A 27,599-nucleotide genomic window follows, 5' to 3' on the forward strand; every position below is an offset into this window, starting at 1 on the left:
TACTTCTGTCATTTTGTATTACACATTTATGTAAAGCATTGTTCTTAGCTTTGACAGTTATAAAATTACTGTTTGTTTTGAGAGAAGGTCTTACTATATTATAGTTCTGGCTGGCTTAGAACTACTATGTAGAGACCAGGCTGGCTTCAAATTCACAGAGATTCACATGCTTCTACCTCCCACACGCTGGGAGGAAGGTAAAGTAAAAATACTGATCAGCTCTGAAAAGTGTTAAGGATATCCTACATTCTGCAATATCAAATACTCACCTATTATTGGTATACACATTTTCTTTCAGCTTTAATAAATGGTAAAATTACATGTATCTCAAAGAATTGTTTTAAAATAAACTATGATTATCAGTAAATGTTTAGTTAGCACACTTAGTTTATATGCCTAAGAACCTGAAGACTATAAAAATATTTCTCAGGCAAAAAGAGGTCATGAGTAGAGACAGTTCAAGAAGCCCTGGTTTTCGCTGGTGCACTAGCACACAATTGTCTCCAGACTGCTTGGAGGTAGAAGCACACAGATTAAGAGTTCAAAGCTGGCCTCAGCTATGTTAGTGAGTTTGAGGCCGGCCTGTACTACATGGGACCCTGTTTCAAACAAAACAAGAGCAGCAGCAACAGCAGCTCATATTTAAAGCACCCATTTGCATCATTAGACACCAAAGGGAGAGACTCTATGGTCCAGCTTCAAACAGCCCTATTTTCTAGTGTTCTCTGAGCCTAGATTAAAATTCTGATGGCTGCTGTTCACTATTGTTACAAAATAATGCATAACAGGCTAAAATTAGCCTATTTAAAAGGCAAATTCTCTTATATTTTTGGTTGTGAGCCTAGCCTTTAACGGCTGAGCCATCTCTCCAGCCCGGTTCCAGGACAGGCTCTAGAAACTACAGGGAAACCCTGTCTCGAAAAACCAAAAAAAAAAAAAAAGGCAAATTCTCATTGATCAATTTAGGTCTCAACCCTAGTTGTTGTACATTCTGCTATAACTTCACTCTGAAATGACTTTTTACCAAATAGTTATTGACCCATCTTATCCTTATTAAGTTTCCAAAATCAAGCCATGGCCTCATTTTGAAATACCCCTGTGGAAAAGCTGCTGTTTCTATGGTGACAGCTCAAGGTACCTGCTGTCTTTATGGATGGAATATATGTGAGCTTTGTAAATGATAAAGCAGGCATACATCGCAAAGGTGACCACCAGGGGTCCACTTCTATCGAAGACCTCACATTATTATATATAGTTAAACTTTCCTATCTTGTTCAGAATACATCTGAGGAAATGACAGAACAGACATATCAACCAATAAATCGGACATCTATCTCAATGCTGACCACCTGAGGTGCCTTCTTGTATTGTAGAGCTCACGCGGTTATTTTTAGAATTCTCTATGAGAAGAAAATAATGCCCTGTACGGTTTCCATTTATGTGACTACCTGAATTCAGAGTGCTTCTACACCCACACACAGTGAATCTCAGATAGAGGGATCAAAAGTTTATTTAGCCAGACAGTGGTGGTCCATGACTTTAATCCCAGCACTCAGAAGGTGGTGGCAGGCTGAGTTAGAGGCCAGCCTGGTCTACTTAGTGAGTTCTAGGACAGTCAGGGCTACAGAGAAACCCTGTCTTGGAAAAAAGAAAAAGGAAAAAGAGAGAGAGAGAGAGAGAGAGAGAGAGAGAGAGAGAGAGAGAGAGAGAGAGAGAGAGAGAGAATGGTTAGGGTCTCACTGTGGACCACGTTTTAGAACTACTTTGAGGAGAAAAGGGAGTTCCCACCTCACAGAACATCCAAGGTGGTATTTAGAGGCAGCCACCCACCATAGGCAGGGCTGCAAACCTCAACGCCAGGGATGAATGGAGGAAGAATGTATATAGCATCCAAAAAAATAAAATGAAACTGCATTGGGGCTGGAGAGATGGCTCAGAGGTTAAGAGCACTGGCTGCTCTTCCAGAGGTCCTGAGTTCAATTCCCAGCAACCACATGGTGGCTCACAACCATCTGTAATGAAATCTGGTGCCCTCTTCTGGTGTGCAGGCATACAAGCAGGAGGAATGCTGTAAACATAATAAATAAATAAATCTTTAAAAAAAAGGAAACTGCATTGTGCACTGTAGAATGTCTAAAACAGGAACTGACGTACACACACACATGCTCACATGTGCGTGTGCTCGCACACTCACACATAGGTGCACCAACATTGAACAATAAGAAATCAGTCAGCAAGCACATCAGGCAGGTTTGCTGTGAACAAACCAGTCCATGCTGATGCACTAACAGTCATAACTTCTGAGTCCTGTCTACTGTCAGGTTGCTTGAAAAAAACAATTTCATTTGGTTCTACCTAACATGTTCCATTTTAAAAGACAACACAGGGCTGGAAGATGCCTCACAGGCTGAAAGTGCTTGCTGTGCAAGCCTGGCAACCTGAGTTTCATCCTTGAAGTCCTCATGAAGGTGGAAGAAAAGAATGAACCAGAGTTGTCCTCTTACCTCCCTCCATATGTGTGCCATGGAATACATACTTGCAATCACACATACATACATATATACACACACATACAATTATATTTTTATGCACACAATAATAATAATTATTATTATTATTAAAGCTTAAAAGCTAATGCACCTTGCACACCTACGCTAGATAAACACTTGGGTCACTTACAACCCTAACTGACCCTGATTGTTGCCCCTCTTCTCAACTAAAATGAAAAATCTCACATAAAAGCAACTTAACTTTAGGGTTAGGAATATGGCTCAGTGGGTAAAGGCACTTGCCACCAAGCCTGGTAACCTGATAGAAGATAAATGACTCCCTCAAATTATCCTTTGACCTCTACATGGGCACTGTGGCATGTGTGAACCCACACATCAATAATAAATAAATATAATAATTTTTAAACTTAAGATTTACTTATTTTATATGTATGAACATTTTGTCTGTACACATGCCTGTGCATCACACTCAGGCCTGGTGCCCACAGAAGAGGGCATGAGCCCTCCTGGACTGAGTTGGGGATAGTTATGAGCCACCACGTGAGCCCTGGGAACTGAATCTCTGCAAGAACAACAAGTGTTCTAAACTGCTGAGCCATCTCTTTTTATTTTTATTTATTTATTTTTTTGATTTTTGAGACAGCGTTTCTCTGTAGCTTTGGGTGCCTGTCCTGGAACCAGCTCTTGTAGACCAGCCTCCTCCCAAGTGCTGGAATTAGCTGGCTCAGACAGGACTACAAGGAAGAGCAGCCTCTAGCACCACTCCATACCCACATCAGTCAAGTCCTGCTCATTATCATCATCTTCCACCATTTTCTCCCTATCCACTTCCTGGCTTTTTGAGACAGGGTCTAACGTAGCATAGACTGGCCTTGAACTCCATGTGTATATGCAAGGGTGACCTCGCTCCTGACCCTCCTGCCTCACTTCCCCAGGCTACGATCGTAAGCATGCACCACTGTGCCCAGCTGCAGAATTTCTTCACTGCCTTTTTTTTTAAGAGAGTAAAGAAGAAATGTTCTACACAACCACTGTCACAGAGAGGCAGGGAATCCCCTAATTCAATAAACAGCCTTGTTTTGAAGTCTCTTGAGAACAAGGTTTAAAGATTCTGACAATGATTCATCCTGGTAACGTGAAAGGACAAGCAGGAGGTAAGCAGTCTTCAAGTAAAAGAGGCTTCCCGGAGGAAGTAGAGCTTCCTCTCAGTGACTCCAGTGAGAACTTAGAATGTAGACATATTTCTGGATGTCTTGGGATTTATAAGTAAATAAACATCTGAAAAAGTGGAAAAAATATATCAGCAGAGTTCAGAGTGCACCCCCCACATATACACCCTGGTGCTGGGCTTAAACCCAGAGCCTCCTGTATTCGAGGGGTGTGCTTTGCCACTGAGCAACACCCCAGCCTACAAATATATTTGTACAGCACTGTTTTGCTCCACCTACCCTATATTCCTGGCTCACAGTTTTGTTTTGCTTCAAGTCTTTAAATCAGTGGTTACTAAACAAGTAATGAGGTTTTGTTCTCAGCCATAGCTACTGCTTCACACTTCACTTCCGCAGGGGTGTCCTCAGCTGGCTGTCACTTAGGAGCCTCTGCTTCATCACCTGAAGGATTATCTCTGTTTCAGAGAAAGGTCAGGACTCCATAAAAGCAGTGGGAAGCTTCTCAGTGAGTAACAAAGTTGCCAAGTAAAGCAAACTAGGCCTGGGTCAGAATTTATCTAATCCTGTCAATATAGTCTTTGCCATTTTAATTTAGAATGAAACACAAAATTTACAATTGAAATTCCATATTTTAAAAATAGTATTTCTGTCAAACATTATAGCTCTTTAATGTAGTTGGTCTTTTCTTTGGGCCACAAACCAGTTCCCAAATAAAGCAAGGAATCAAATAATTATGAATGCTTGACCTTAGGTTACACTTGTCCCACTAGCTCTTTTAACTTAATTTAAACTGTTTCTATTCATCTATGTTTTGCTTAGGTCTTTTCCCTGTCTTTCCTTTTGTATGAATGAACCTGCTTCCATCATGTCTGTATGGCTGGCTTCTGGTATCTCCCTGGTCTGTCTTCTCATGAGTCTAAATCCTCCTCCTATTTATTCCCCCTGCCCGAAGGCCCGCCTATACCTCCTCCCTCACTACTGGCAATCCAACCTTTTATTAGACCAATCAGGTGCCTTAGGCAGGCAAGGTAAAACAGGAACACATCTTTACACAGTTAAATAAATGCAACACATCTTTGCATAGTTAAATGAATATCCTACAACACCATAATGTAGTTCCCCTCTCTCATTCTTCCTTTTGTGGTACTAGAGACAAAACTCAGGATCTCAGGCATGCCAGACAAATACTCTGTTCCTGCCCTACAGCCCTAGTCCATTTATATTATATTATATTTATATTAATAGCTTGATTAATGCGAAACAAAAGACCTAGGTTTTATCCCCAACACTTCAAAAAAAAAAAAAAAAAACCAAAAATTCACTTAACTCTAGGAAGTTAACTAAGTGAATATTCACAATTTTACAGAAATATTTAGCACAACAGGTTCAAAGAAAGAACATAGTAAAAGTCAGAAAAGTTAATTTATCTTCTTTAAAATAAGGTTGATTGTAAACCATTTTATATATGTGTACGTATATATGTAATATATATATATATATATATGTAATGTATATATGCATGCATGAACAGATTATTGAGAGAGGGTCTCGCTATGTAGTTCAGGCTGACTTGGAACCATGTGACCTGGGCTGGCCTCAAACTTGCAAACTTCCTGCTTTAGCCTCCTACGATTGCTAGGGTTGTAGGTGTGAGCTAACACACCCAGCTAGGTTATTTTAAACGGGTGTTTTCTCCATTCTTTTGGACATATCAAGACAAGAATGATCTATAATCTTTCTTGGCTATTATTATCACTTTTATTTTTTTAACTTATTTATTTATTTATTTATTTATTGAGACAAGGTTTCTCTGTGTAGCCCTGGTTGTTCTGGAAGTTACTCTGTAGATCAGGCTACAAGTTAAACTAAGAAATTCACCTGCCTCTGCCTCCCAAGGGCTGGGATGAAAGGTGTATACCACTACTGGCTAATATCCATAATTGGGGCAGGAGAAATGGCTTAGCGGTTAAGAGGACTGACTGCTATTCCAGAGGTACTGAGTTCAATTTCCAGCAACCACATGGTGGCTCATAACCAACTGCAATGAGATTTGGTGCTCTCTTCTGGTGTGTGTGAAGACAGGTCACTCATATATATAAAATAAACATTTAAAAATAATCTCCATAATCAGGGATGGGGATATAAGAATATAACTCATTTGGTACAGTGCTTGTCTTACACGTATTAGGCCCTAGGTTTGATCCCCAGTTATAAAAACACAACACAGAACTTGTCCATCACCAAAGCTATCATGTTTTAGTTGACATTTACTTCTTTACTGAATAAAAACCAGACAACAATCTAAAACTGACATAATAACCTGTTTTTTGGTTGTCTGTTTTAAAGGCAAGGTCTCTCATATAGCCCGCATTAGCCTTGAACTGACCACTGTAGCCTGGGTGATTACCACTCACAGTGTAGCCAAGGCTGGCCTTGAACTCCTGACCCTCATGCTTCTATTTCCCAAGTGCTATGATGACAGGCTCATTCACCATTCCCAGTTTCCACTCTTTAAAAATTTTCTTTCATAGCTGTAGCTGTCATTTGCTAACACCCAGCAAAATGACTTTTCAATCATTAAGCACAAAATCTTTTCAGTAGAAGCTAAGTAAAGAGCTGCTAAGATAGAGAAGAGCTTTGAACACTCAGCCAAGTGTCAGGAGGTTTCCTCAGCCCCTTCCAGCTCAGTAAGACACAAGTAACATGATTAGTCCAGCTCAGAACACAGCATAAGAGGACAGGGTGACCTCCCTGTTTATTCTACAGATGGAATCCTGTCTCTACCAGAAATATTCAAAGGAATGGGGAAAAATCAAAAAGAAAAGGAAGGATGGAAAGAGGAAGAAAAGAAAGAGGTCAAAGGGGCTTCTGCTTTTCATGAACTCAAATTTCTCACAAGCCGATGAGAGAAGAGCGCAGTGACTCGGTTAAGTCAACTCACTTTGATTCTCTTCCAAGCCAAAGAGGCTGCTGACAAGCACTGTGACACTGCCTGCCAGAGCGTGCTCAACAAATTTTATCTTCTCTGAGCGTCCATCTTCTGCTACAGATGGGGTGCGAGTGCTGTCACACGGTGCTGCAGAGGGACAGATCACCACTGTCACTCTGCAAGAACGAGTGACTATGCTACTGTCACCCTGCAGCACCTGAGAACACCACTCGGAGCACGGAGACTGCAGCATTTCCTTCATGAAATGAGGAAAGGGGGACAGCTATAATATGAATCTTAAAAGTCTGAAACAAACTGTGGAGATGGTGACTTTCCCAATACTTGGGAGGTAGAAGCAGAAGGCTTGCTCTGAGTTTGAAGCCAACCTGTACTACATAGTGAGTTCCAGGCCAACCACACATACCCTGCCACAAAAACATAAGAAGAAAAAAAGGAAGTGTTTTGATGAAATCGAAGTACAGTAACTCCAAACTACTCTTCCTAGTTAGAGCCAATGCTTGCAGGACGTGAGAGATCTTTTCCTTTGCAGTGCAGGGCAAGCATAAATGATTAAAAATTCCAGCAGCTGCTCTGGGGTCAGATGGGACTAACATTTTGATTCGAATATCAGAGATGAATTCAAAGCACAACACAGCATTGTTTACAGTCAGTTCTGTTCCCATGTTTAAGTAACTTCTGTCAGAAACCTCTGCGACACATCTCAGCAAACAGACTGGGATGCACTCTAGTTAGAACCCACATTCCACAAATCAACACACCCAGATTCACAGTCTATCGGGTAAGTACTACAGAAATCAACTGGTAACCTTTACAACAAAACCATATTCTTAGAATCCATATCCCTAAAACCAATTTCAGTGAAAGAGGGGGGAAAATCTTAAGAGAAAAATAATTTTGAAATCACAGCTGTGGTAGGGAGAAGACAATGCTTGGTTCTTCGCCTTTAATGGTGCGGCTAGAAGATTATCTAATAAGGACCTTTCCTCATTGTTTAAGGTCAGGTGCTGTTGCTGCTAGTGTGTGTGGTGTGTTCGTGGGACTGTCAGTTCACTGTGACCCTAAAGTCCTAAAGCATGTGCCTCCCTGAAGGCAAGCAGAAGCATACCACAGGTAAATGAGCCAACCCATTTGAAACACCCGAGTCACATGGAGCAAATCTGAGTAGCCTCCAGGAAGGCTGCAAGAACAGCGGATGCCAGCACCCCAGATCTAAACCCCCCACTGAAGGTCCACTGACCTTTTGATGACTTGTGACTTCGTCCCGTGTTCTCCCCAGCTCCTCGGCAAGTTTGACGTTCTCTTTTTGCAGTGCTGAAAGCTGCTGGGACTTCTGAGCTGCTGCCTGCTTTAGGGTTTCTCTGCAAGGACAGTGAGTGCAGGGTTACCATAGAAACAAGACAAGCAAGGAAACTGTGGGAGACAACAGCTTCACAGCACTGAGGAAAATAGATCTGGGTCACGTGCCCGATAAGATCTATAATAACAAGAGACCACGTTATCTACATGAAGGAGAGGTCACGTTTTAATCTCTCAAAAAGAGATTGGCTGCCCATAATTATGACATTTTAAACACTATCTCTACTCTTTTACTGCCCATACCCCACAGAAAAGCAAACTGCTGTAAAACAGATGACAAATGACATGTTTAGTATAGCCTTCATCTTTAACTTCTGTGTCTGTGAAATAATTACACTAAAACCCACACCGGCGATAGTGATTTAATGGGCTGCCAAGGCCCTCTGTTCCAGAGGCAAAGATCTTTTCATCTATGTTTCTCTTGGTGAAATAAAAATCCAGTGGTCCCATATACCAGTGTCCATCACAGTCACGTGCTGTTGGGAATCAGAGTATATTTTTAGAACAATGGGAAGTGAAATGCCCAAAGGAATTTTTTTTTCTAACAAAATAGCAGTTATTTGATGGTATTCTTTCTACACTGCTAACTGCTAATTAATAGAAGCAAATAAAACTATAACACGACCTACCAGCTAAGTCGTATCATAACGCCAACACAAACAATAAGGTAGACATTATTAGGCATTTTATCATTATTAAAATTAACCTAAACATACATTCTGAACTATTATCTTTTACATATGACTATTCAAAATATTTTTACTTAATCACTAGATCCTAGTTTTATGCCATAGAAGGTTTTGAAGCAATTCTGAGTAGGTCTATGCTGGGTAAACTCTACTTAGCAAGCTGTCATACATGGCTGGATTCTGAATCTAGTCATCTGGGTATGAATCCATCTGCCGATGCATAAACGCATCTATTTTTAACTTCAATTGTCTAATGGGTGGCAGTGCTTGGCATCTTCAATGTTCTCAATTTTTAATTCTCCATCTACCTATATAATATATACTCTATGATGACCTCATGAAGATTTAGGAGAATATATCTATACAATTCTCATAGCATACCAAATTAGAATTTTTACAAAGATGTGTATTTAGTAAGTACCAGAAATGGTTTTAATTGTAAATCTATTAACCCATCTACCCGCTCGCATATCTAGATATTGCCAGTTAGCCTGGGAAGAGGGGCGCCCAACAGAGGAACCTCCATCAGAGTGATCTATGGGCATGTCCATGGGACTCTTATTGTTGACTAATGTAAGTGGTGGCAGCCCACCATGGGCAGCACCATTCCTGGGCCCAGATGGTCATCTGCTGAATAAGGAAGGGAGCTGAGAATGAGCCTGAGAGTGAGCCAGTAAGCAGCGTTCATCATTGCTCTCTGCTTTCATTCCTCCCCTGGTTCCTACTCTAACTTCCCTCAATGATAGACTGTGACCTATAAGCCAAATAAACTCCTTCTTCCCCAAGTTACTTTTGGTTGTGGCATTTATCACAGCAAAAGGAAAGTAAACTAAGAGATACACACACAGACACACACACACACCCCTCCATAGCTTAAGTACATTGGCTGGCTAAAGTCCATTAACAGTTGACAAATAAGAAGATTTTATTTATGAGGAAACCATCATAAACTAAATACTGTATTTCTTAGGTTGTTGCTGTGGAACAATCTTTTGTACACTATGAATATGTATTACTTTCATTGGCTAATAAAAAGCTGATTGGCTGATAGTCGGGCACAAAGTAATTGAGTATGAGAGCCAGACTAGGAGAATTCTGGGAAGAGAAAGGGTGGAATCAGACAATTGCCAGCAGATGCAAAGAAGCAAGATGAGAATGTTGTACTGAGAAAAGGTACCAAGCCACAGGGTTAAGCATAGTTAAGAATTATGGATTAATTTAAATGTAAGAGTTAGCTAGTAACAAGCCTGAGCTATCGGTTGAGCATTTATAATTAATATAAGCCTCTGAGTAATTACTTGGGAGCAGGCGATCAGAACAGGAAACATTTGTTTACAGGTTGTCACTGACTTCATAGTAACTTCTTTATTAGCAGGGCAGTGGTGGCCCATGCCTTTAATCCCAGCACTCGGGAGGCAGAGGCAGGTGGCTGAGTTTGAGGCCAGCCTGGTCTACAGAGTGTCATGACAGCCAGGGCTGTTACACGGGGAAACCTTGTCTCAGGGGGAAAAAAGAACTTTTCTATTTATTGATACACGGTCTTTCTATTCTTTTAAAGCTAGCCTTGACTTTCAAATCTTGCTGCCTTGGCCTCCTGTGTGCTGGGATTACAGTGTACGCCACCATACCTGGTTCATCAGCGGTGATACTGTGTTCCTCTTCTGCCTTTTTTTCTTTCTCATCATGCACACATAAATTTTAGTTTTATAAAGTTTTGGAAAACACTGTTTTAAAGAACATATAGTGAGGTTGAATGTGATGGCAAATGCCTTTAATCCCAACACTCAGGAGGCTGAAGAAGGTGGATCTCTGTGAGCCTGGTCAGCCTGATCTACATAGCATGCTTTAGGACAGCCACGGCTGGAGAGAGAGAGATCAATCTTGTCTCAAAAGAACAAACAGGGGCTGGAGAGATGGCTCAAGGATTAAGAGCATTGCCTGCTCTTCCAAAGGTCCTGAGTTCAATTCCCAGCAACCACATGGTGGCTCACAACCATCTGTAATGAGGTCTGGTGCCCTCCTCTGGCCTGCAGGCATACACACAGACAGAATATTGTATACATAATAAATAAATAAATAAATGTTTAAAAAATAACTTGCAGAGACTTCCTCCTTTTAAAAAAAAAAAGAACAAACAGAAAACAAAAAAGAATATTCTGTGGGGCTGGGGATGTGGCTTAGTGGTACAACACTTGCTTAGTACAACCTCCTAAAAAGAAAAAACAGAACCTGCAGTAAAAAAAAAAAAAATTCAAACAAGAAACCAAAGTTATTCAATAAATGGCCATTGGAGCTCAGTAGCCCCACAGGAGCCTGAGGACTCAGTTCACCAGAACTCATGTAAGTAACTCCACAGAGCTGGGTTCCATCTCAAATACCACCAGAAATAAACAAAAATTTCTAACAACTTTGTGTGTATGTTCATGAGCACATATACAAGTATGCGTGCATACACACGAGAGGCCAGAGGTCCATGCGTCTTCAATTCCTTTTCATCTTACTTTACAAGACAATTCTCTCACAGCCTGGAGCTCACGGGTCAGCGAGATGGCACCAGCAAATGCCTCCCCAGCATTGGCACTACAGGTGTGCACCAGTCAATTCTAGCGTTTTACTCAGAATTGCAACCATTTACTAAGCATTTTGGCTAACTAAAGCCAAGGGTTCTCTTGGAGCACCGCTAGCGGGGAGCATGGAGAAGAGCCCTGCATCATAGCTGCTGGGTCCCTACTGGAAGAGCAGCGGCTGTGAGAGGAAGCTTGGTCAGAACGCTGCGCTGCTCTGGCCAGTTCCTCTAGGCAGCACAGTTCCATAAGGTGAGGGCATGGCCAGCACTGTGCATTTGCTAAGCCGCATACACTCATACACAAAGCAGCTGCACATTCTCTAGCTTTAGGCACTTAAGAATCCAACTAAGGAATGCACAGAGAGCCAAGAAGTACTGTTCCCATGACACAGTCCTTTGAGAGCAGACGGCCTTGCCTTGAAGTGTGGCCAAGACAAGGGCAGAGTCACACAGGTCAGGGCTTTTCACTGACTCCCCAGGCCTCCTTCCTCTAGTTTCTATGCAAAATTCGGATCTAGCCATGGGGTAGATTCCTGTCGAGGACAGGAAGAGGGAATTTCCTTAGGCCTGGTAGGCAGAGAGAATCTAAATTAGCCCTGGCACAGGACCTGCCTCTCTCCCTTCTCAGCAGCTTCCCTCAGGGCAGTATCAGAAGAAAGATAGAGCCGGTGGTGGTGGTGGTGGTGGTGCACACCTTTAATCCCAGCACTCGGGAGGCAGAGGCAGGAAGACCTCTGTGAGTCTGAGACCAGCCTGGTCTACAAGAGCTAGTTCCAGGACAGGCACAAGAGAAACCTTGTCAAAGAAAGAAAGGAAGGGAGGAAGGGAGGGAGGGAGGGAGGGAGGGAGGGAGGGAGGGAGGGAGGGAGGGAGGGAGGGAGGGAGGGAAAGAGAAAGAGAGAGAGAAAGAAAAAGAGAAAAGAGGGAGGGAGGGAGGGAGGGAGGGAGGGAGGGAGGAAGGAAGGAAGGAAGGAAGGAAGGAAGGAAGGAAGGAAGGAAGGAAGGAAGGAAGGAAGGCTTCCACTACTATGGCAGCAGCTGGCATCAGGGGCGAGATAGGTTCTCACTACATAGCACTAGCTGACCTAAAACAGAGTAACCCTCCAGCTTGGCTCCTGATTTCAGGGACTGCAGGCCACACCCAGCTGTAAGGACAACCTTCCACTCCCACCCTCACACATGCTAAGCAGGTGCTCCACAGCTGCAGGAGCCAGTTTGTCTCTTTACAGCACTGATCCTACATAAATTGGGAAGGGTAACAGGACACGATTAAGTGAGGAATTTAGTGGGCACACTCACCCAAGGACTAGTCCTATGTAACGATCGATATAAAATGAGAATGCTATCTAAACACAAGAGCTCTCTTGCTTAGACCCACTGTGGCTCTGCCCCTCAAGTACCTAATGTGGCACAGAGAGAGCTCAAGAGTAGGACTATAGCAATGGGAGACCAGCAACACCTCACTGCCCCACACTCCAGGTAGCAGAACTACTTGAGTCACAGGGAAAAATTGCTAAACGGTACTTAAATCCATCCTGTTTGAACGTAACTAAATGTTAGTTTCTTTGAGTAAAGCATATGTATTCTTATTTATATGTGAATGCGTGTGTGCATGAGTGCATGTAAGTGTGTGTGACATGTGGTGGAAGCCTTCTTCAGTCACTATCCATTTATGTTTTGAGATAGGGTTCTCCCTGGGGTGGTCTGAATAAAAATGGCCCCCATAGGGAGTGGCACTATTAGGAGGTATGTTCTTATTGGAGGAAGTGTCACTGGGGGTGATGCTTAAGGTAGGCCCAGTGTGGCATTCTCTTCCTGCTGCTGCTGATCCAGATGTAGAAGTCTCAGCTACCTCTCCAGTACTTTGTTTGCCTGAATACCACCTGCTTCCCACCATGATGATAATGGACTAAACCTCTCAACTATAAGCCAGCCCCAATTAATTGTTTTCCTTTATAAGAGTTGCTGTGGTCATGGTGTCTCTTCATACAATAAAATCCTAACTAGACACTCCCTGAACCTGGTCTTCTGTACTGTCTATGGCTAATGCTTGTCAACTAGTTGCTGGCTCTGCCCCCTGATCCAAGGTTAATTTATTACCAAAGTCTTGGAGTTTCACAGTGCAATGAATGAAATATTCCACAGTACTCCAGTGCTGTGGGGCAGAGATGGGAGGATCCCTGGAGTTTGCTGAGCATCTCATATAACTACACGAGATTGAATCTGTCTAAAAGAGAAACAGAGCCCACACAAAGGTGATCCTAGCACTTGGGATCCCACGCCTTTAATCCCAGCACTAGGGAGGTGGAGACAGGAGCCATATGGCTGAGTGAAGAGAGGAAAGTAAGGCAGAAGGAGACAGGAGCTCAGGGCAGTCTGGACAGGATTGCCACTTCGGTCTGAGCACTCTCTAGTGGTTGGCCTCTCTGCTTCTTTCATCTTCAGCATTAACCCCTATATCTGACTCTAGGTTTTATTATTAAGGCCAACTAGAATTCGTGCGACAAAGTTTTGTTTGTGGTGACTTTTTTAGAGACAATCTCTGTATCTCGAGTTGACCTGCAGCTTGTTACGTAGCTGAGGCTGCCCTCAGACTTGTTGCGGTCCTCCTGCTTCAGAACCTCAAGTGTGGGAACCGCAGGTGTAAGCTCCCATACCTAGTGCTCAATTCAAGACTGAAAACAAACAGACCGAGGCTGATGGTACAGTAACAGAAGCTTGGAACCAACCCCTTTAATTTTGCTTGGACATCACCTATTTATTAGTTATAAATGATGTAGAGCCCTGAAAGTAGGAAACACAAGATCTTTCTGCACATCCTTCTTAGCCTAATGGTTCCGTGTGTGAAGGACACATGGACTCACCAGATTAACTGGCTCTCTGGGTTCACAGTGGATAGGGTACAGTTATCAACTGAAAGACCAAGGGAAATCTATACACTAACCATCACTTACAATGCCACATCAACACCAATCTCTGGCAAATATAAACAACCAAGCTTGAAAGGCAAGGGCTTGGGGTGGTATCACTATAGGAAACACAGTCAGTTTGAAGCTAGGCAGTAGGCTGATGGGAAAAATCCAAAGAGAATGTTTTCCAGTAAAGAGAATTATTGTCTGTGTCAGAAGACTACTTTTAAAATCAAAGTGTAGAGACTTAAGACATTGAAAATCTTGAAAATGATATACTGAGTTTTTATTAGTTTTCTTTTTCCTTCCTTCCTTTTTCTTTTTTTTAAGACAGGGTCTCACTCTAAAGCCCAGGCTAGTCTACAGTTTACCATGTAGGCCAGGCTGGCCTTTAATTTACAACAACTGTACTCTCTCAGACTCTCTTCAGCACTTAAGAGTTATAGGCATGTACCACCATGTCTGACTTTTCTATTTAAAAAAAATGTTTTGAAGGATTTATTTTTACTTATTTAGTTTAGTTTTGTTTTTTTCCTGAGACAGGATTTCTCTGTGTAATAGTCCTGGCCGTCCTGGAACTCACTGTATAGACCAGGTTAGCCTTGAACTCACAAAGATCATCTGCCTCAGCTTCCCAAGTACTGGGGTTAAAGGTGTGTACCATCATGCCCCACTTTTGAAGGACTTATTAATAAAAAGATCTTACGGTTCTACATGTTATAACTAGTTATCATGTAAACATACAAATTTACCTTTGATACATGGCCATCCATATATTTCTATAGCTTTACAAAGTCAGATTCAAACTCCATGTTTCTTTCTTTCTTTTTAAGATTTATTTATTTATTTATTTATTTATGCAGTGTCCTGCCTGTAGGCCAGAAGAGGGCACCAGATCTCATTATAGGTGGTTGTGAGCCACCACGTGGTTGCTGGGAATTGAACTCAGGACCTCTGGAAGAGCAGTCAGTGCTCTTAAACGCTGAGCCATCTCTCCAGCCCCAAACTCCATGTTTCTTACTTCAGCAGCTAGCCCAGTTTCCTTTGATCTTCAGTTTAGCTGTGGTTCTAATGGTGGTTATTGAACTTGCTTGTGGGGAATGCATTTTGGGAACAGATCGACAACTACTTTACAAACCTTTCCAGCACTTTAGAAATAGTATTGCGTTCCTTTTTAAAACTTACATTTCTTTTTTGAATTCTTCCATTTTCTGATTCTCTACATTCAGAAGTTCTTTTGATTTGTTCAGCTCTTCTACATTTTTCAAGTTGTTTTCTTTAAGTGTGTCCAACTTAAAGACAAAGAGAAAAAAATTGGTGAAATATTTCATTTTTCAGTGACATGGCTGGATAAATTATTCACAAAAACATGCATTTAAAAATAGATGAAATTAGTCATTTGTCACAAGCGACAGGAAGAGTCGTCTGGAGAAGAGACGACACACGACAAGCTGATAATCCTCTTCATTCACTCCTGCGTTTCCTGTACACCTGGCCAAATGTCAACTAAATCACCAGTGTACATTAAACCAGAACTTTCTTTAGTCTGTGTGCTTTTGGTTGTTTGTTTGTTAGTTTCTTGTACAATCCTCAATACTTGCCACTGAGGTTGCCATTCAAAACAATCCATCTTTAAAAAGCAAAGAGTAGGGGCTGGCAAGACGGCTCAGAGGTTAGGAGCACTGCCTGCTCTTCCACAGGCCTTGAGGCCAATTCCCAGCAACCACATGGTGGCTCACAACCATCTGTAATGAGATCTGGTACCCTCTTTTGGCCTGAAGGCATATATGCAGGAAGAACCCTGTATACATAACTAATAAGTTTTTTTATAAAAGCAAGAAATAGATGATCAAACAGCAACATTATCAAGAATCAATCTTTGAGCCAGGTGGTGGTAGCTCACACCTCTAATCCCAGCACTCAGGAGTCAGAAGCAGGTAGATCTCTGTGAGTTCGAGGCCAACCTGGTCTACAAGAGCTAGTTCCAGGACAGGCTTCAAAGCTACAGAGAAGCCCTGTCTCGAAAAAAACAACAACAACAAAAAACAATCTTTGTAATCAAAAATACCCCCCACACACAACTGATTAGTAATGTAGGAGATATTTCCAATAAATGTCAGTTCTAAGCTTATGCAATTCTCATTACAAAACTTATTTATTTGAATCAACCATTTGTCAACTGGGGAAAATTGTAATCCATCTTGATTTCTATGAGGAGGAAGAAGCCATGCAGTGAGTGAGACTGAAGGGTGCTCACACATACTCCATCCTAGCCCTGCCCGCCCTCTAGTGGGGGGTTCTAGCAAAGGCGTTATCTCCAAAGGATGGCGCTTGTTCTCTCCATCCTCCATACAAGCTGTGGTTCTGGGACCAGGCTAGCCATCTGGGCTTTATGTCCTTATCTCTTAGAGCCAGAGAATGGAGTTGTTGCTCTTTGTCATGTCATATGCCATCAACCAGAAACCCAGAAAGTAACATGCTAATTTTAACATTACCACCTTCCTTTTAATATTCTTTAAGAGCCTAGATTTATGAACAGAGGAAATTAAGCACGGTAATGGGCACATGAAATAGGTTACCCACCTTATGATCTGGCAACAACAGATACACTGAGGGAGGACATAATTCTACCTGATCCCATCCTCTAGGAAAACCTTTTTCAGGCTTCTAATTTTAATTTGCATCTGAGTGCACCCTCTGTAAACTTTTATTTACCCTACCTCAAATGTCTTCATGAAGTTATCCTGCCTGGCAGTCCCTTCCTATGAACAAGTTTCTGGATGTCCTACTTGCCTGTGACTTAAAAAAGCACCAGTAGCTACACAGAAGGTCACAGACCACTTTAGTGAGGTAACTGGCTATTCAGATAGCAGCTTTTCAGGAAGATGGGAAAGGTCCAAAGGGAAATGATACTTGCAGATAGAAGAGGGATAACCTGATGTCACAGATTTGTCCCAGCTCGAGAAATGACTCATTCAAGATAACACAAAAGGATGCCAAGAGAAGCCTATATTGGGGCTGGAGAAATGGAATGTGTTGGCACCAAATTAGGAGAAAGTTCAGGGGGAAGTGTGTAGGATAAAAAGGAAGGATTATGAAAACTTAGAAAGTGTCATAACTAAGTAGTTATCTAAGAACAACAATATTAGAGCTTCCTTTTTATTTTGGGAGTGGGTTGTTTGATTAGACAGGACCTCATGTAGCCCAGACTAGCCTTGAATTCCTAATCCTTCTGCAGTTACCTCCCAAGTACTGTGTCCATAGGCACACATTACTGTATCTATTGTCACCCTGAATCCATAAAGTTTAGTGCATTAAATAATAAAGCAATTTATTTTATTTAACATTATCATGGCATGTTGTGCATTCAACTCTAACATAGATCAAACCTGTTTAAGTCCACACTTCAAAAAGACACACTCTTAAGTGACCAAACAGCCCAAGAAGCTGGTAAGCTTACTTCGTTCTGTAGTTTTGCGTTTGTTTGCTTGGTGTCCTCCAAGGAGGCCAGCGTTTCTGTCTTCTCTTTGGTCATCTGTTCCATGATCTGCATGGCATCTTCTGCAGTCTGAGAAGCCTAAGCACAAAGGGACACAGTGAGGAGGCGAAAAGGGCACTCTCTCCTGCACTAGGAGGGACACTCAGACGGCACTGCCAAGGCAGCTCTCAGTCTGCGTGCCTAAGCAGCACACAGAGGATGAGAGGCAGCAACCCTCAGGCAAACCGAGACAGGAAGGGTCTGACTGTGAAGGAGAACAAGGTGATGGACCCTTCCCGTGTCATTTTCCTGAGTCTGCGCCTCAACCATCCCCATGTTCTCACATCCGTCTAAACCTACATCCAAGCTCCAAGCTCCACTGACAGGCATGAGCTCATCACTCTGACAGACTATTTGGTGATGATGAGTAACTACCCTATATAACTGGATGGCTCTTAAACTTATTGGTGTAAGTGTAGAATTTTTTCTGGCTATTTCAATTTGGAGCTTTTGAAATCACTCAATTTTTTGTTTTTGTTTTTTAGAGACAGGGTTTCTCTGTAGCTTTGGTGCCTGTCCTGGAACTAGCTCTTGTAGACCAGGCTGGCCTCGAACTCAGAGATCTGCCTGCCTCTGCCGAGTGCTAGGATTAAAGGCGTGTGCCACCAACGCCCAGCTGAAATCACTCAATGTAAGCTAAAAATTTTTCATATACTAATATAAATTATTTGGGCAATTATAATTTAAGGCTCAAGTGTTCCATGAGAAGCACTGAATGGGAAAATCTATGAGAGAAACTGAGTAATGAATATAACCATGTCTATGAATAAAAAAGATTATATATAGGAATAAAAGTTCTTAGCTTCTAAATATCAAAAATAATCTAAACTATTTTAAGACATTTGATTATAATTTCATTTGGTGGGCTTAATAATGTTCATGAGAATTTTGTATTATATATGCTCTACTATCAACATGGAGATTTCAGTGGCATCTTCCACCTCCAAAGGGACAGACATAATGAATGAAATAAAAGTCAAATAGCAGACTGTATTTCAGTGTGTACACATTTTAATAGTGCTCTAAAATCTCCAAGAAAACAGTTAACTTTTACAGTTAACAACACTTCGCTTAAATTAAAAGGGAAAAAAAATGAATCTTTTTTATTCATAGTTCTCAGGTCTTTGTGAAATGGGGCGAGACAACCACAATTAGACATTCAGTGATGAGTCAGCCTTCCTGGCTATAATGAAAAGCTGGACATACATACACAGTTGGGTTACTCAGGTGGATTTCCCTCGGCTGCAAAGCAGAGAAATCACCTAAGCCACTGATGTTTGTGAACTTAGTGAGGAGTCTGGGTGCTCTCAATACTTGAACCTCTCACTTTACCGTGAATGAATGAAGGGTCTCAAGCTCTCTAATTTTAAGGGTAAGCTTGCTCTTGTCTTTTCTCAAAATACGGTTTTCACTTTGGGATTCTAGGAAGTTGGCTGAAATGTGGCTGTTGGTCTGGGCCAGCTGGCTAATCTCCTTCTGGAGGATGAAGTAGCTTTCTTCCAGCTTCTCCTTCTCCTTCAGGACCTCTTCATTCCTCAGCATTATTTCTCGTTTCTCGGCCAGGAGGTTCTTGTTGTCCTGAAGCACCTCGGCTCTCTCGGTCACCGCCACCTCGTGGTTCAGCCGGAGGTCATCCAGGATCTTGGTAAGGCAGCTGTGTAGTTCTTGCAGTTCCAACTTGGACTTGGAAAGGGCAGCAAAGTCGCTTTTGAGGGTCTCAATATTGGCAGCGAGCTGGGCTGTTTCTGCACTCAGGAGTTCCTTTTCCTTAATGATTTCCACCACTCTCTGCTCTGAGTTGGTCTTTTCTTGGACAAGTGTAAAATTCTCAGTCTGGAGCTGCTCAGTACATGCCCTCAGCCCCTGAATCTCCTCTTCCAAGACCACCATTCTCCCATGAAGCTTGTTGTTTTCATATAAAGAGGCCTCGTTTTCCTTTGCCCTGGCCTCCTTCTCCAGGACTAAGGTCTGCTGAATGTCACGGATCTGCTCGCTTAGTCTCTGGCGCTCCTCCTGCAGGCTCAGGCCGTCCCTCAGCAGGATGTCCTTCTCGTGGCAGCAGCTCTCCAGCTCGGTGCTCAAGCTCTCCTTGGCGTGCATCATGCTAGTGTGCTCCTTCTCAAGATTCTTTTTGGCATCCTGAGCCTCTTTCAGCATCAGGGAGAGGTCGCACTTGCTGTTCGCCAGCTCTTGGTTTTCCTTCTTTCTTTCCTGAAGCTCTTTCTTCAGAGCATCGATGTTACCGAGCAGTTTCATCTTCTCCTGCACAATGATTCGTCTGTTTGAAGCCTCCTGGTCATACTTCCTTTTAAGATCTCCTATGGTTTTGATAGAATTTTCCCTCTCAGCAAGTAAATCTCCATTTTGCATCTCTAGTGCTGATTTTTCTTTCAAGAGGCTATCCTGCTGCTTTTTAAGCCTAGCAATTTTCTGGCAAGCCATCTCCTTCTCAGAAGATAAGTACGTGATCTTCTCATTTAGGCTCATCTCAAGATGTGTGGTCTCTTCTGAGTGTTTGCTGAGTTTTTCAGTGATGAGTCTATTTTCACTTAACAGTTCCTCTTTCTCTGCAAGGAGCTTCCTCTCAGAGGCTGCCAAGCTCTCCTTCTCGTGCAGAAGCTGGATACATTCCGAGTCAGTGATTGCCCGACAGGTCTTAATCTCTTCCAGGAGCTTTGTGAGGCTTGCATTGGTGGCCTGGAGCTGTCTCGTGTCCAGTTCCGCCTTCCTCAGTGCTTTGCTGGCACAATCTAGCTGCGTGCGCAGAGTCTCTGCCTCTGTGCTGAGCAGCTGTTTGACATGCAGGGTGGCCTCCAGGCTGGCGCTCAGTTTCTCCTGGCCCTGGCGCAGCGTGTCCTTCTCAAACTGCAGGTCTCTGTTGCTCTGGAGGAGGTTCTCCCGCTCGGCCTTTAGGGTAAGACAGGTGTTATCAAGGCTCAGCTGCTTCTCTGCGGCTGACTTTTTCTCAGTGGTGAGCTCATCAATCTCCTGGACCAAGGCCTTCTGATCCTTGACAAGCTCCTCGTAAGCGCTCTGAAGTTTCTGAATGACATCATCTTTGTCTTTGGACAAGAACATATTCTCGGCAGTGAGCTTCTTGACCTGCCCCTCCAGATGCTCTTTCTCTGCCCGGGCCTTCTCAGACATGGCCATCAGCTTGTCCTTGCAGAAGTGGAGCTCCTCGATGAGCACCTGCATGCTCACCTTGGAGGCTTCCAGGGCGTCATTCTCCAGATGCATCTTCAGGAGCTCTTCCTGCACAACACTGACTTCCTTAAGTAGTTTCTCTCTCTCAGCCACCAGGGACTCCTTATCCCGATGCTCCTGCTGATAACGCTTTTCAGCAACTTGCTTTTCTTCTGAGACTTTCTCCTTCTCCAAATGGAGGCCTTCATTCACTACCCACAGTTTCTGTTGGTCTTCCTGAAGCAAAGCTATCTTGGTCTCCACTTCTACAAGCTTTGATAAAAGTGAACCTTTCTCTAACTGCAAAGCATTTGTCTCCTGCACAAGAAGCTGCTTCTCTGACTTCAGAGCCCTCAGCTCTTCTGACATTACTTCAATCTCTTTTTTGGCTGATGTTAACAAATGAGTTAGCGACTACAGGGACAAAAGATGGAAAGAATGGGAACAAAATGAAACCAAGCAGACAAATGCAAGCCCAAAGAACTTAATGCGGCTGAAACCATGAAACCTTAGAAGTTTCTACAATAAGCTTCATAAATACTATCTGAATAACAAAGGGATAAAAACTAGAAAAGCACTCATAAAGGGATAATAAAAAATAAATTTAACTAACTGCCAAGTGCATAAAGGGATAATAAAAGGCAAAATTAACTGCAAAGTGCCTATTAGCTTTTTCTCTTTGAAATGATGTGCGAAATCATTTTTGAAAACTTGTCTGGTTTACACACTAGGAATAAGACTTTTTTACTCTTCTGTTCGATTATTTCTATCTCAGAAAAGATCCATAAGTCAGGGGCAAAAACAAAATCAGTGAGTTCATGTTAATCAAAATGAGAGGTAGCAAGAAAACTGTTATCACTGTTTAAGCCCTTCCTCAGGAGGAAGGGGAGTGAACAGGCTAAAACTGTCAGTGCCAGTATCATACACACGCTACTCAGATGCAGGCAGACTAATTTCTAGGCTTTGTTGGCTATAATAAAGTATTTGTAAATGTACTATTTATAAGATAAGCTAATGATGTCTATACTGATACTACCCAGAATTCCATGGTAGACATGTGACGTGAGCTCTCAGAACGTGCTGAATGCACCTAGAGAGCTGAATTTTCTGCTGTACAAATTTAACTTTACACAGCTTTATCTAGCTAGTGGCTCCTGGGTTAGACAGCAGAGGTTTGCATCACTGGCTTCCTGGCTCTGAGGCCTCCTGAAGGGATGCATAAAGCTTCCTGACTGCACACAGAAACGTCCTTGGGGCGATACACTCAGGTCTCATCAGACTCTCCAGAGCTGTAACTCACTAATATCAAGTATGAAATTGAAATTTATGCCATAGCAATGCTGAAGCATGCATGGGTAACCCGTATATGGCGGTTCTGTTGAACTTATCCATATTGGGTTTCATGGTCTAAGGTGAGGAGGATGAATGACCAGGTCTCTTCCTCAAAATCAAAAATCCAGATGACAAATTTGAATGAGGACTAATCCTGGGATTTTAACCAAAAGGTGTTTATATAAAACCACCAAAGTCAGGACAGCTTTAATCTACAAAACTGTAATCTACAAAACTGAAGACTTAAGACATGGGGGACCATGCAGGTAGCAAACATGGGGATTATATCCACCATTAATTGATGTATCAAGCTGAGGTGTTTTTAAGAAAAGGGGCACACGAGAAACCTTGGACAGCATGTAAAAGAGGAGAAACTGTACCCATTCCATTTGACATGTACTATATCATGGTTCTCTTAATTAATGAAGGTGGTGTGATTTTGTGTTGCTAGTCTGTTCTGGTCCTGGGATTTGATACTAAGGCAGGGTAGGCTGGCATTCTACAACTAATCAAGAGATTTTTAATAGTTTCAAGTTCTCTTTCATAATTCCTTTCTAGTAAGTTTGTACATAAACATTTCTCTAATGCATTAATAATAAACATTTAAGACAAAAATAATTTTTGAGCACTAAAAAGTTAAATAGTAGTAGAAAGGGTAAACTTTACTAAGTTACCAAAGTCAAAGGATATATTGGGGTGCAGATACAATCCTGAAAACATTAAGTTGAGATTCAATATACAAAATTCTAACTATTTCTAACTAATATGGTATTTTCTTGAGTTACTTGAAGCCAGCTTCACAGAGCTGTCAGCAAGTTCACAGAGCTTCAAAGCCCTCTCCAGGGCTCTAGTTCTTTCTATAAGACTCTGCTCGCCAGTTGCTCTCCTCCAGTTCCAATACAATGCTCACTTGCTTCTCTGGCCTCTGCCTCCTGTTTTCCTGAGCTTTGTCTCTCTTTACCCTAGTGCAAGGTGGAGCAGGCTCAGCCAAGATCAGAGAAAGATGCTTTGCGAAACAGAAAATCTAATGCAAGCAAGCAGACAGAGCCCAGGCAACAGTTAGAGGTTGTAACCACTCGGGACAAGCAGCAAGGGGTGGTGATGGCTACACAGTACATTTACGGGAAAGACCTGTAGCCATTCCCCTCCCCTACAAGGAAGAAGAGCTGGCGTGAAGCACTTAAAGCCACAAGCGATGCAGTTTACCACCCGCTATGCATGCAGAGTTTCACAGGCCGCACATGTCGCTCATTCCTGCAGCCTCTATGCAGAACTTAGTTAAGATGGAACACAATCCCACTATTCATACTTTGGCTTTGTCGACCTGGGCTCTCAGCTCCTCCACATCCTGCATCAGGCCTTTGTTTGCCTCTTGAGCAGCCTTCAGCTTCTCCTCTGTGTCCACCAGCATCTTCTGTAGGTTCTGCAGGATTTCTTCATGCTGTGTTTTTGTCTCGGAGCTGGCCTTTTCATACTTGGCTCTCAGGTCCTGACACTGGTTGTGGCTTGTTTCCATCTTCTTTTCCTGAAGAACGGAAGAAAGGAGTGAGGCACCAGGCCACATAGTGACTACCCCCCACTTTACCAGTAATCCTTTGTGTCTCCTTACCAGCTCTAACAGTTTTTCCTCCAATTCTTTCTTTTCTTCTTCATGCTTTTTAGCTGCTTCCTGCTGGCTCTGTTCAGCTTTAAGAGTTACTTCCCCAATACTTTTCTGCAGAAAACTTGCGTTTTCATTAGCCTTTGTAAGTTTTAGCTGTAGTTCTTCCACAGATCTAGAATAAGTTTCAATATAAATTGTCTTTATACATATGCATAGGTTATGTGTACATATAATGTGCATATATGTATGTGTGTAATCACTGTGTGGGTGTGTATGTTCATGTGTGAGTCCAGGCAAGCATATATCACAACATGGTGCATGGAGGTCAGAGATAACCTTGGGTTCCAGTCCTCACCTTCCACTGAACTGGAAGTAGAGTTTCCTGTTTATTGCTTTGTGCTGGGAGATCCTGTGTCCACCTCCCACGTCACTGTAGGCACTCTGGGATTACCTAGATTCTGGGGGCCTGAACTCTCATTCTCATGTGTCAAATACTTTAGCTACTGAGCCATCTTGATAACTAGATTTTTCGTGTTTTTTTTTAAAAATAGATAGCAAGAAGCCAAGCGTCATTTACTTAATGTGTTCACAGTGTAGTGACTGCATGTATGCCTGCAGGCCAGAAAAGGACACCAGATCTCATTACAGATGGTTGTGAGCCACCATGCAGTTGCTGTGAATTGAACTCAGGACCTCTGGAAGAGCAGCCAGTGCTCTTAACCTCTGAGCCATCTCTCCAGCCCCAAATTTTTCATGTTTTAAACTAAAGAGTTATACTAGAAATATACTATAAAAAACTATATCAGATTGCAAAATTTATGAGAAATTATACCTGAAATCAAGAAAATTAAAAAATTGCCTGAAGAATTTTAACAACTGTGATTGTTATAAATACATTTAGAGTAACAACTACTATAACTGCAAGGATTTACAACTCTTTATTAATAGATCAGTAAAGAAATATGAGTTGAGATAAATATATTAGGCCAGGTGTGGTGGCCACACCTTTCATCCCAGCACTTGGGAAATAGAGGCAGGTAGATTCCTGGAAGCTGAGGTCAGTGTAGTCTACACAGTAAGCTCTGGGCAGTCAGGGTTATACAGAGACCCTGTCTCAGATCAGATAAATTAGCTCACAACCATCCATGACGCCAGTTTGTGGGAATCTGATGCCCTCTTCTGGCCTGTGTAGGCAGTACATGCACATGGTGCACTTAAATACATGTAGGCAAAAGACACATAAAATAAAGATAAATCTTAAAATATTTTTATTAAAGGTTTTTCGATCTAAAAAATTTTAGGAAAAATATTAAAGGAAGTAAGTTTCAGACTAGGTTACCAAGAATCATTTAAGTGCCTCTTAGGAAAAGAAAACATGGTAATTACCATAAATAATTCTTGTTTAAAGAGGACCAGCTAGGTTCTGTGGAGACAGTAAAATATTTGCTTTGCAAGCATATGGACCTGAGTTCAAGTCCCAGAACCCATGTGAAAAAGAGAGGTGTGGTGGCACCCCTACAACCCAAGCACTAAGGAGTCAGAGACAAGTCAATCCCTGGGGCTCTCTGGTCAGTTAGTGCAGCCTACTTAATAAGTCACTGAGAGACCCTGTCTTTAAAAGGGATTGATGGTGCTTAAGGAATGACTCTGGCAGCTGTCCTGCTCTTGTCTGTACACACGCAGGCATACACACGCGTGCGCATACACACGGGCACACAGATACACACACACACACACACACACACACACGAGTTCTATAGCTCCTCATGGATACAGGGAAAGCCTGGGACATCGGTGCAGGATCAGGGCTATCAAGGGAATGAGCAAGCATGGGGGAAGCACGTGGAATGGTGCTGGCTCTATCTTATTAAATACCTTCAGATGCGGCACCTTCTGGAGGCCCTGCAAACTCACACAGCTGCTTCAGAGCAAAGGGGGAACCAAAACAGCTACTGAAGCTGCCAGCCAAAGGCCAGGTCACCATTTCCCCAGCGACCTTCAACTGTGATATAATTTCAAAAACATTAATAACTTACAAAGCAAAATTCTAATGGTTCTAAAATGTTCTCTAAAACTTTGTCTTGTTAATTAAGTATTTGATTTCTATATGACACTATGAAAAGAGAAAAAAAACAAGAACCTCAGAACACACCTTGAACTTGAACACACTTAGGAGATAAAAAGAGAAGAGCTCTGTGAGTTCAAGGACAGCTTGGTCTATATAGCAAGTTCCAGGATAGCCATGTATACAAAGAGACCCTGTCTCAAAAAACAAACTAACAAAAAGGAACTTAAGAATAATAGATGTGGTTCAGTTGTGAAGCCTCGAGTGAGTCTCGGCTTCTTTTTCTTTATAATGGGAAGATAGTGCCTTGTGTTCCTAAGTCACTGGAAGATCTACGGATCCTACTGTATTTCTTAACTCTGTCTGATAGACCTCATTTTAGGTCAAACAAGGACTGACAAGAAGGCTCAATAAAAGCTGTTTACTTGCTAAACAAGCCTGACTGATACCTAAAACCCATGGTTGAATTTTAAAAAACAATAACAAATGTTACACAGGTGATTCAAGATACACCGAGGCAGTAATACAGAAAGGAACAAAGCTGGAATATAGCTCCAACTGACCTTAGTCCCCAGAAACACACACACACACACACACACACACACACACACACACTCAAACACCTTAAAGGAGGGAAAACCAGAAAAAAAGTGAAAAGAGAAGAGTCAAGAATCCTTAAAATAAGACAACATTGAGCCTTTTGTTTTTGAGTTTTGTTTCTATTTTAAGACTGGGTCTAACCAGGAGGTGGTAGTACAGGACTTTAATCCCAGCACCTGGAAGGCAGAGGAAGGTGGATCTCTGTGAATTCAAGGCCAGCCTGGTCCACAAAGTGAATTCCAGAAGTTGTAGAGCTGTTCTGAGAAACACTGTCTATGGGGGAAAAAACAATACAAACAAACAAAAAAAAAATAGGGTCTCTCTATGCAGCTCTGGCTATCCTGGAGCTCACTGTGTAGAATTGACTGGTCTCAAACTCACAGAGATCCACCTGCCTCTTCCTCCCAAGTGCTAGGATCTTACCCACCCAGTGGCCCTGAGCCCGCTCTCCAGCAGGCAGCCCCGAGCCTGCTCTCCAGCAGACGTACCTTTCCTTCAGACGCAGTTCATCGTTCATCTTTGTAAGCTGAGAAGAGTTATCTCCTGACATCTTCATCATTTCTGCAATGTCATTTTCTAATTTTTCCTTTGCCTTTACCAGCTGCTCTTCTCTTTCATCCTTCTCTCTAAACTTGGCTTCCATGTCTGAATATATACAGAAAAGAAAGAGCACCGCTGTGTTAAGAACAAGAAGTTTATTGAATGCATCTGTATAGTGGGGTTATTTGCAGACAGCCACCTCTGCCTACATGGAAATGCCAGTCTAGCAAAGACAGTAAGTAGAATAAAGAAAGGAACAATACATAGGAAGAGGTGAGTGCTGAGGGGAAAGGGGAGAGACTGGAAGGAGAAAGGATGTTGAAAGGAGAAGGAAAGAGTAAAATATGACATGGAACCCTCTGAATAGGTGACATTTAAGTAAAGACCTGAAGGAAGGATAGGAAACAGGAAGCAAGTCAAAGGCCCCCAAGCAGCACGTGACCTGACATGTCCAACAAAGCAAGGAGGCCGATATGGCTGGAGTGCAGTGGCCGAGGGGAAGACAAGTCTGAGGCAAACTCCCAGAGATATGGAGTTTGATGGGCAAGGCTTATACCTCTACTGAGTGAGGTGGCAAGGTGTTGAG

The 27,599-nt window shown here is 42.4% G+C and overlaps 1 protein-coding gene across 8 annotated transcripts in view; it reads right to left on the reverse strand.

The window, feature by feature from the left end:
- The window catches only part of Clip1 (CAP-Gly domain containing linker protein 1), a 123,141-nt gene that overhangs the window by 25,429 nt on the left and 70,113 nt on the right, over positions 1–27,599 (reverse strand). For 7 of the 8 annotated variants that reach the window (XM_038344665.1, XM_038344664.1, XM_038344663.1 and 4 more), the window contains 6 exons: positions 26,962–27,118; positions 23,815–23,980; positions 23,515–23,730; positions 17,610–17,726; positions 15,335–15,441; positions 7,867–7,987 (listed from right to left, as the gene is read on the reverse strand). In XM_038344665.1, the coding sequence (XP_038200593.1) occupies positions 7,867–7,987; positions 15,335–15,441; positions 17,610–17,726; positions 23,515–23,730; positions 23,815–23,980; positions 26,962–27,118 (884 nt within the window). Of the gene's footprint in view, positions 1–7,866; positions 7,988–15,334; positions 15,442–17,609; positions 17,727–19,019; positions 21,288–23,514; positions 23,731–23,814; positions 23,981–26,961; positions 27,119–27,599 lie in introns of all 8 variants that reach the window. The other variant, XM_038344666.2, reaches the window with a different exon arrangement.

Source organism: Arvicola amphibius, chromosome 10 (genome assembly GCF_903992535.2).
Source record: "Arvicola amphibius chromosome 10, mArvAmp1.2, whole genome shotgun sequence".
NCBI lineage: Eukaryota > Metazoa > Chordata > Mammalia > Rodentia > Cricetidae > Arvicola > Arvicola amphibius.